The sequence below is a fragment of the Empidonax traillii genome, unplaced genomic scaffold (genome assembly GCF_003031625.1).
Source record: "Empidonax traillii isolate 1590-97213 ecotype Southwest subspecies unplaced genomic scaffold, ASM303162v1 scaffold612:size571257, whole genome shotgun sequence".
Classification (NCBI taxonomy): Eukaryota; Metazoa; Chordata; class Aves; order Passeriformes; family Tyrannidae; genus Empidonax; species Empidonax traillii.
The window spans coordinates 486200-496251 of record NW_020955805.1 but is presented as its reverse complement, the minus strand read 5'-3'; the positions used below and the strand labels follow the sequence as shown (position 1 = coordinate 496251).

Genomic DNA, 10052 nt, shown 5'->3' with positions numbered 1-10052 from the left:
CATCTGCGCCCCGGCCACACAGAAGCCGCCGGGCAGCTCCGGCGTCACCCCGACCTCGTCGCCGCCCTAATTTGAGAATTTATAAAGAAGGAGGCTTCTCTTATCGCGGGGGGCACTGACTTGTAACAGGAGGAAGAAGGTTTAGGGTTTGCCGAGGGGACGAGAAAGGACGGCAAGAGGCGCTTCAAAGGCTTAGGCAGATGCCCCAGCACTGAGCTCTTTCTCCCTCGTCTCGATCCAAAGAGGTTTCGCAGTGGAATAAACATCTCTGATCTAAGACAGCTGCCGGGAATCAAAGGCCGCCCCAATCAGCCCTGAACCGGCTGAAGATGTGACTGAAAAATGCCCGCTCCTGACAAGCGCAGGGAAGGGGGTGCGAAGGCAACTCTCCCCGCAGCGCCTTCAGACTCTGAGAGCAGCAACAGTTCACCCATTACTCATCTGATTTGTTTTATAACACTTCTGACACCTAATCTTATCAGCTAATACCCAAGATTTAGTTACCCAAGACGATTTTTTTTCCTTTTTACAGGCAAAATTATTTGACTCTGCAGATTTGCTTCCTTTTGTCAGCCTTAAAAAAAAAAAAAAATTAAAAAAAATTGGAAAATAAATAAGTTCTTAATATTTACAGAGAGGGTTTGCCCCAGAAGAGACTAGAAACCAAATGAACACATTTGTAGTCCGTGAAGACTTGCCTGTAAAATAACAATTTATTTTAATACTTAAAAACCACACACAATCCAGTGATAAATGTCAATTATCAATAATCAGCATAAAGTGCCAAACAGCCATACAACTTTTTTTTTTTTTTTTTAATAAACAAAACTTATTGGAATGTCTCTTAATTTGAATACACTGTTCAGAAAGCCAGCATTTAAAAAAATATGCTCTCAAGTTGAGATTTGTTCTCTCACACCAGGACACACGAAGACTTTAAAGTACCACTAAAACCACGTTGTGCATAACGTCAGTTTGATGTACTGCCATCTTTCTTTCTTCTGAGTTTTTTTAAATAAGTCCACAAGTTACAAACTTCCTCACAGCGCACTAGACCACAAAGTAATAAAAGAGGTCTCCATATCCCATCAACAGTGGTCCGTCACGAACACCAGGGACCTGTGGGTCTAAGATCTAGATGCATTTTCTACCACATAATAGGATTCCCCACTAGAGAGACTTAGGTTATTTCCAAACATTAATTTTCTTCTCCTTTTCTGAAAACAAACCAGCAAATGAGATTTACAAGTGGCCCTTCTGCTAGTCCTAATGGTGCTGTGATGAGAAACCACCATTTCAGTTCTTAATTGTCTTCTGGAATTCTCTGTATTTCCTGAAGTGTAAAAATAAGAAGCTTTATACAGTCAAAAAAAAAAATATAAAATAAGAGGTTGGATTTTTTTAAGTAATACTTTTGGAAGCTATGATTTTGGGTTTTTTTGGGGGGAGAGGGAGTGGGAAGGGGTGTCTTACGGGGTTTTGTTTGGCTTGAAAAAGATTCCTGTCCAACACATGAGCACCACCTTTTGGCATAAAGTTTATCAAAGCCACAGAAGTCAGCTAGCACTCTCTGTATCATTCATGTACATTTTAAATGCAAAATAATCTTTTCACCCATGACTTAAGAAGTTAATTGCTTGGATGGGGGATTGCAGGGGTGCAGATTTTGCCCTTTTTAAAGTACAAACAAAAACAAAGCACAAAGTCCAGTGCTCCCATCCTGAAAGTTTTGTTTCTCCTCTGGGTTTGGTGTAAAGTCTGAAGGGAAAGAAAAGTTCGTAGAAGTTGGATATTCAACACTTAAGTTTGGCAGGTTTCAGTTCCTTTACTTGCGTGTGCAGTGTCTTGTGGACCGCTAGTGTTCTGGACTGGCAAAATCCTTTCCCGCATTCTTGACACTTAAAAGGCTTTTCTTTAGAATGGATATATCTAGGGAGAGAAAAACAATTGAAACATCAGAAATAACCAGCCAAACTCAGCAGTGAGTTATGTAAGGAAGAACATGCTGGAGATGTTTTACACCTACTGCTGAGACAGAGAATGCTGGTGTGCTGAGCTTGGGTAATTGTCTGTATGTGTATACACAAGAGGAGAGGGGGTTGTTAGAGGTTTATAGGGTACCTTTCTTAGGGATAAAGAGTTTCTCTCTTACTTTGGGATCCTTAGGCTGTGTCTTCCTGACACTTCTGGATGAACTCGAAGGCAGAGGACACAACATGATGTAAATGGAGGGTGAAAAACTCTGTGGAAGCTAAGAAGGAGGCTGTGGGAGTTGTTTTTGTAAAGTGAGTGAGGTATGTCTTCCAAAGTGAGTTGCCTGAGTTCCTCTACTAGCAGTGGGCAGAGGAAAACTTAGAGGGAACGCTGTTGTCTGGACAGGGACTAAACTTTTCTTACAAACATCTTCATGAGTGTAGATGGGTAACCAGGACAGTATAAACACATAAGGAAGAAAGGAAAGGAGAAGAAAAATATTTACCTGTGATCCCTCAGGTGATCCTGTCTTCGGAAGGCCTTGTGACAAATGTCACATGTGTAGGGCCGTTCATCTGTGTGGGTTCTTTCGTGGATCAAAAGGTTGTAGGATTTAGTGAAGTGCCTGCCACAGAATTTACACACAAACTCCTTCTTGGTTTTGGACGGTAACCTTCCCCGTGTTGGTTTCTTCTCTGGAGAGAGTTTAGTAACCTCAAGCAAAGACCCCAGCCCTGTGGGTGAGCCCTGACTGTCTGCCTGTCCCAGTTTAGAGTGGTCCTCTTGTGTGGCAGCCACTGCTAAGTTGGCAAAGTCAAAGCGGGGTTTGGCTTTGAGGGTCACATTGGTAGCCTCTTGCTTGGGCTGGATGACATGTGGAAAGAGTGGGAAGGTCGGCAGCTGGAATCGTGCGTCCACCAGGCTCGAGACGCTGGGAACTTTGGAGAAGGAGGAGCGGGGCAGGTGCATGGCCGGGTACCCCAGAGTCCACTGGTGCAGGTGCACAGCGTGCAGGGCACTGAAGCCATAGAGGTTGGAGAGGTGGTCGGAGGGCACAGCGGGCAGCCCATTGAATGCTTGCAGGAAGGAGTAGTTGGTAAGCTGGAGGGAAGGATGGATAGGCACCGGGGCTGGCAGGGTTTTACTTCCCATGGTGGTTGCTCAGGAGGAGGATCTTGGGAACAGGGGAGGAAAATATCTGTAAAATAAAGATGGAAGGGGGAAGAGAAAGAGGTAGATTTATATGAAGATAAAAGCAGAGGAAATTTCTGCTTCACCTCTCATTAATATCCTTCTCTAAAGTCACAGCAGGGGGCTGCGTGGGACTTAAAGAGGCTTAATCAAATCTTGGTTATGAGTGTATCCCCAAATTCTCCCTCTCCCCATCTCTCCCGTGTACACAGAAGTTGTACTCCATACACAATCATTCACTGCTCAGCTGCATCCCTTTCTATGCAGACTCCAATGATCCTCTGCATGAGATCGCCAAGAAATGCCATTTTGGCCCACAGTGCTCGGGCTTCTCCCATGTAATTTAAAATCCCTTTCTGGGTGACCTCAGCCTTTAGAAAATAGTGGGATACTGCCCACTGTGTCTGTCCACAAAAACTGCCCTTAACCCTGACTCTTGAGATGGTGTGGGATGGGGGTGCAGAGTTTGCTGCCCCTGGGTTGTTCAGCTCCTTGCAGTTTGGCCTCAGCCAAGCTTCTGAGGTGATGTAGGCAGCTGGGTGCTCAGAACTGCATGTCCTTCTTCATTCAAAAAAAGGGAATAATTTTAGGGAAAAAAACATTATGGGGAAAATACCAGCCAACAACATTCCCTCTTGTGAACTGCAAAAAGAAATGAGAAAATGCTGAGTTTGGGTGATGAATCTGAAGTGCCATTTGCTCTCCCCAGGGGGAAGTGCCTGGCTTCAAGCCCACATCCTAATCTAGGCAATCGCTTAATTAGAAGCCTTCAAAAGGCAAAAAGGCAAGGGCTCCACAGACCCTTCCCATGGAACACCCAGCCCAGCAGCTGCAGAGCCACAGCCCTTCATTGGGCTGAGTGCCACCCCTATGCTCTGTGTTTCAGGGTCTTGCCAAGACCCCAGCCTCTCCTTTGGGCCAGATCTGTACCCGTTCCCACCCCACAAGGCGGAGGGGAAAATGCTACAGGGCAGCAGCATTCAGTCACATCTGGCCCTGCTTGAGAATGCAGCCCCTACTGCTGTCAACTATTTGGTAGTAGATGCCTCCCGAGGGTTATTGGTGGGGATGCAGCTTCCTCTCTGAGGGTGCAAGAGAGCACCCATGGCTTTTGGAGGCATCCCATCGCTGCAGCCCAGGGAACCTTCTCCTCACTCCACAGCCCACAGGCTATACTCACTTTGCCCCCTGGGGAACTCTGGAGTTTGCCTTCAGTAGGGCTGTTTTCTGTCAGGATCCCCATGAAGTCCCCACAGGATGGTCATAAGATCCCCGCAGGTTTGCTGCAGGATTTCTGCAGAATCCACATAGGATCTTTATGAAATCCCTATAGGCTTTCTGCTGAGTGACCATAGGTTCCCCACAAGATCCTGTCAGGGTCCACACAGTACTCAGACTAGAATTTATGCCCATGTGAAGAGCAATACCCTTTTGGAGAAATGGAGCCAGCAAAGTACTGCAGAGCAGCAATTGCCCCTCTGGGCTGGAAGTGTGGGGGTAGAAACTGGTGGCAGAAGAGGTCTAAAGACCAGGGAAACAAATCTGATTTATATGTAGGCTATTGCCTGGACAGAGGAGCTGCGGCTGGGACAGTGTGAGAGGGAGAAGCTTACTCTGAGCAGCTCTGTACTCTGGGACCACCTTTCACACTGCTTTACATAAATCAGCAGCAGGAAGAGAGATTCAAACATTAGAAGAATTCCACTGCAGTGACCCAGAATAAAAGATTGTGTCATTTTTCCTTTTTTCAATTGGATAGATTTTGGATACTGACTGATTGAAAAATGCATCCGTTATATTCTCAATTCTCCTCCTTTTCCTCTTTCTTTTCCTTTTTTTTTTTTTTTTTTTTTTTTTTTTTTTTTTTTTTTTTTTTTTTTTTAAATAATCAATTTAAGTCTGATAAACCAACCAGACTGTTTTGGTTTTCTACAGGAGATATATTTTTACTTAGTTCGTATTGCCTATACGCTAAGTGTGTCCACATCACAGCACAAATGCCTCAACCGATGACCCTAAGAACAAAGCGCGCAGAAAACTCCCTTGTCTGAGTATCTGAAAATGTCTATTTCTGTCCATCATAACGGCTCTCTGCCTATGTTCCTCTCTAGGTAGCTCTAGATCTCTCAAGTATGAAACAGGTTATTGCAAACAAAGGAAAGTTCTGAGTTTATCCCTCTTTTTTTCTTCATATCCTTAGAAATTATTTAATATGGGATATATAAACATATAAGCAAAAAATCTTGAATGTCAATGTGGGTAAATTCTTGATCAATAACACTGAAAAAATTCTCCTTTGATCAATTCCCCAAATAAAGTGTGGGGCACAAACCAAGGAGAAATACAGTTGGGTCATAATAGCATCCATGGAATTTTCTTGTTTGTTACCTTTTTTTTTTTTTTTTTTTTTTTTTTTTTTTTTTTTTTTTTTTTTTTTTTTTTTTTTTTTTTTTTTTTTTTTTTTTTTTTTTTTTTTTTTTTTTTTTTTTTTTGCTAAAGCGGTTCTGTTAAATCAAGAGAAAAAAAAAAGATGAAAAAAAAAGAAAGAGAATAAGGTAAAAAATAAAAAAGAGAGAAGAGAAGAAAAGAAAAAGAAAAGAGGAGGTGCAGAGTTTTCACGTTACTACACGTTTCTTGGCACTTTTCCAGAAATGTAAGCTACACTTTTGCTCTGTACGACCAGGATAGTCAAAAACACAGATGAAGAGCAGGGTATTTTATAAAGAAGTCCCCTTGCTCCGCGACATCAAAGCAAACGTGTTTCACAGCACAGTAACTCTCTGGTCTCCCGCTTGCCAGCAGAGAGATCAATGTTTCTTTGATTTCGGTGTCACCTCCACCTTTAATTCTGCTTCATGTAAACAGATCGTTATCGGGTCTTTTTTTCTTTTTTTTTTTTTTTTTTTTTTTTTTTTTTTTTTTTTTTTTTTTTTTTTTTTTTTTTTTTTTTTTTTTTTTTTTTTTTTTTTTTTTTTTTTTTTTTTTTTTTTTTTTTTTTTTTTTTTTTTTTTTTTAAATAAAAACAAGAAGAAGACCCCGAGAGTTCTCTGCTTGAATTCCCCTATCGCAAAAAATGTGTGCGGGTTTTTCTTTTTTAACACAAAGTCGCTCAGCGAGTAATTAAGAACAAACCACTTGTGTTCTGACTGAAACAAAACCCACTCATGCCAAGATAAATTTACCCTGCAAAATAGGATCATAAACTTGAAAGACTACATCTGTCTCCAGCTTTCTTACCCTTTGTCCTGTTTTAAGATACGGTAATGCTATTGTCCAGTTGCCATTGTTTTAAGACCGTTGTAATCTTAACCTTCCAGATTAAATTCTACCTACTCTAAATGCCTGGGAAAAAAAAAAAAAAAAAAAGAAATGAAAAAAAAATAAAAAGAAATCTACCCAGCTTTCTGCTGGTAGTATAGCAAGGGGCGAAATTAAATGGATTTTTAAGTAATCTTGTGGGTACTCGGTATTTTTCCTTTTTACATTGAATTGTCAATTTCCGATGTGTCCTTTGAAAGGGATATTTGTTACATTAAATACCTTACTCATAAATAATGAGGTTTGCTAATTAGTTCCACATGGAAGAATGGAGGAGGTAAATTACCCTGAAAACGTTGCTTATTTTTACAAACATGATAAAGTAGCGGACATAAAATGATGCATTCTTGCAAGAGCTTTAAACTACAGCAGTCAGGTTCATCTGTCAAAAAAGTTCCCCAACTTCGCCTGCATCTTTTAAAGTCTGGTGCGGCATATTGCCACTAGGTCGGATATTTATTTTGTCTCCTTTCAGGAAGGAAAACTTTCCCTTCCTAAAGTTAAAGCGAGTAAATAGAGCTTACAATTTATCTGTGTTTGGGAAACTAATTGGAAAGGGAATAAAACTGCCCTTTCGCTCCACATTATTCGAGCGTGGTGCTCTTGAGGAATAAAGTGCATTGTTCAGCACCGATTTATTCGAAGTATTAATGAAGTGTGCAGAATCTATTAAAGCAGGTTTATTCGGGGCTAATTGAGCGTGAAAGAGTTAATTGCTAACATTAATGAGGACTGGAAGGACTCAGTCAGCATGTGCCTTGGATATCTCTGCTCAATCCTTATAAAATCATCATTCACATTTTATCACGAAATCGGTGTTGACAAGTCTCCCCAGACCACCATTGCGAGCGCGGGTGAATGCGGTGAGTTTTAGTCTCGCAAATAATAATAATAAGTAATAACCTGGGTCCTACTGCACCAGCGATAGCTACATTGCTCGGGGCAGCCTTTATCCAAAACAACAGCAAAAATCCCCGGGTCCGGTCCCTGGAGGGACAGCGAGTTACGAGGCCACGGGCTGGAGTACAGCCCCAAGGCGGGCTCGGGTGACAGCCGTGGGACGGCCATAGGGGCCAAATTCCTCCACCCTCTCCCTGAACAAGTTTTTAGGTAGGTTTGAAGGTATTTGGTATATGTTTTTGTATCCCCCTATCGGGTGTAGAAGGGTCTCCAGCACAAGATTCACCCTCGCTTTCTCCCTAGAGAACAGTCCGGTGGAGGCACAGAGAAACGTCCCGTGTACACGAGTAAATCGTCCTCCCTCTTTCTCTCCCCAAGACAGGGAGGATTTCTCCTCCCTGTACTGCTCGCTTCCCACGGTCACAGCACGCGCGGCCGTGGGTGGGGGGTCAAACCTTTGCGGTGACAGCGCCGGGGACAGGCAGGGTACGGCGGTGCATCCCCGGGCCCGGCCTCCCGCAGCCGGGCTCTACCACGGGGCTGCCGCAGCTCTGGGGCCCCGAGCCCGACGCTGTCTCAAGGGTCTGTTTCTCAGCTGACCTCGGACTTACTCAACTGGACCGACTGTGCACCTGTCTGGGACTCGGCCCTCATCGTCCTGCGCGGCTCGCGATTTATTGAACAATTCCCGCGGCGCTTCAATAATCTTAAAAATGCTCGATTTTTATAGGTTCCCTCCCAAAAGCCAACTATAACAATCATACCCTAATCCTCGGCTTTGCACTGAGACTTTATAGTTTCGACCTCAAAAGAAGCTTAGTCTCTCCCTGCGCTGAACTTGTTTCGATCCATTCAGACAAATATAAACATCAGGTTCATTTCTGTTACGGCCTTCGGAGGAAACAGAGAAGGCTTCTCGGATCCTAAAACACTGAAAATTGAGTTGTAAGAAGAGAAAAGGAAAAAAAAAAAAAGAAAAAGAAAAAGAAAGAAGTGGCATCGTGTAAATAAAGAAGGAAGAGAAAGAAAATGAAAGAAAAGCCGATAATAGAAAAAATAAAAGCTGAAAGTTCAAGTCCGTAAAGGACGTGCAGGCTTCTGTTTTGCAGCTCGTATGTGTCATTTTTAGCTCGGGTTAAAAACACAGCTCCTCCGCAAGGGGGGAGAAACAACTTTGAAAGGGGAGGACAAATCTTTAAATAGCATCAAAATATCCGAGATCCGTGTGAATGCTTACCCCAGCCTTCCACCCGCCCCGAGGAGAACAGTCCTCCTCACGTGAACCACTATTTCCACTCTTCTGCACCATCCAGAGGACGGTAGGAGCGGATGGGGGCAAACAAATAAAGGAGGTAGAGTAAAGGAAGTTTTTGGATCGATATCCCCAACCCCCGAGTCTTGGCAAAACAAAAACCAAACAGAATTAGTTGTTCTTTTTATTTACCTATTCCCGATCTGTGCTCCACCGCTGGCAGCAGTTAAAAGATCCTGGGCTAAATTGGAGCTGGTAAAATAAAATAGTGGAAAAAATAGGGAGGGAAAAAAAAAAAAAAAAAAAAAAGAGGTTGGGCTAGGTCAGTGTCTGCGCTGGCCCTGCGGGGCACAGCTCTCCCCACCCACCCCACTGCTCCTTCGACGGGTACAGGCAGATCCGAGCAGGGCCAGGTGTCCAGGTGCTCCGGCCGGCGGAGCCGGAGGTGCTCTCCCTGCTCCTGCTCCCGGCGCCGGCTGCGTGCGCTGGAGTGCGAACGCGCCCGGGAGCAGTCGCGCTCAGACTGAACCGATCCCTTCCCTCCTGCCTCCTCCTTATTTCAACCCCCCCTTCCAGCTCCCCCCTCAACCTCCCACCGCACTCCGGGCATGCGCACGCGGGGAGAAAGTTTCTGGCTGGGAAGAACCAACTTTTCAACTCTCTTCTCCCGGAGGCGCAGCAGCCCGGGGCTCGCAGCCCGCAAACCTTTCACCTCGCCCCCCACCCCGCTCCCGCAGCCTCCCCCGGAGCATCTCCCCAGGGCCTGCTACGCGCGGCTCCCCGCGGCCGAGAGTCTTCCCGGGGGTGTGAGGGGTTCCCGGCGCAGCTCCGCGGTGGAGGGGACTCTCCCCCGGCCCCGCCGCTCTACACCACTCCGTCCTGCACCGCTCCGCACCGCACGGCTCCGCAACCCATCGCTCCCGGCCGGCCTCGCTGCGCCCCCTCCCCGTCGAGCCGCGGGACAGGACTCACCGGGACCTGCCCTGAGGGCAGGACGGGGGGAAAGGCTGAGAGAAAGAAAAAAAAGAGTGGGGAGAGGTTGGAGGCAGGGATCTGCTCCCGCTGAATGGATTTTGGGGATAGCAAGTTGTTCTTGCCTCTCTGAGGAGATCCTTCGAGAGGATCCCGTGAGCTGGTTACCTGTGAGGTGTCCACCCCCGGCTTAGAGTCGCTTCCTCCCCACGCCCCATCACCCCTCCTGGTCCCCACTTTCCGCCCCAGCGCCCCTGACCTCGGTGCCTTCCTGTTGTCCCTCCTCCAACGGACCGGGACGGTCTCTCTCCGCACGCCGGAGTGGTTCCACAGCGTGCGAAACCTCGCGGATTCCCCGCTGCTTGGGAGCCCCAGAGATTTGCATAGGTCCAGGAGCAACTACCCGGGCGACACAGGCAAAGCAAAATAACCCTCGAAAGAAAAA

The 10052-nt window shown here is 45.5% G+C and overlaps 1 protein-coding gene across 1 annotated transcript; it reads right to left on the bottom strand.

The window, feature by feature from the left end:
• Positions 1-694: 694 nt before the first annotated feature.
• Positions 695-9153, bottom strand: OSR1 (odd-skipped related transcription factor 1). The gene is made up of 3 exons (XM_027898658.1): positions 8828-9153; positions 2480-3172; positions 695-1929 (listed from the first exon to the last, which is right to left on the bottom strand). The coding sequence occupies exons 2-3, from the start codon at positions 3124-3126 to the stop codon at positions 1794-1796; spliced, it is 783 nt and encodes a 260-aa protein (XP_027754459.1). The 5' UTR covers positions 3127-3172; positions 8828-9153; the 3' UTR covers positions 695-1793.
• Positions 9154-10052: the final 899 nt, after the last annotated feature.

Excerpts from the sequence above, each read along its gene's own strand:
- OSR1 (XM_027898658.1), bottom strand. The coding sequence starts at position 3,126 with ATGGGAAGTAAAACCCTGCCAGCCCCGGTGCCTATCCATCCTTCCCTC. Across the intron at positions 1,930-2,479 it reads GATCACCTGAGGGATCACAG|ATATATCCATTCTAAAGAAA; the intron begins GTAAATATTTTT and ends TTCTCTCCCTAG.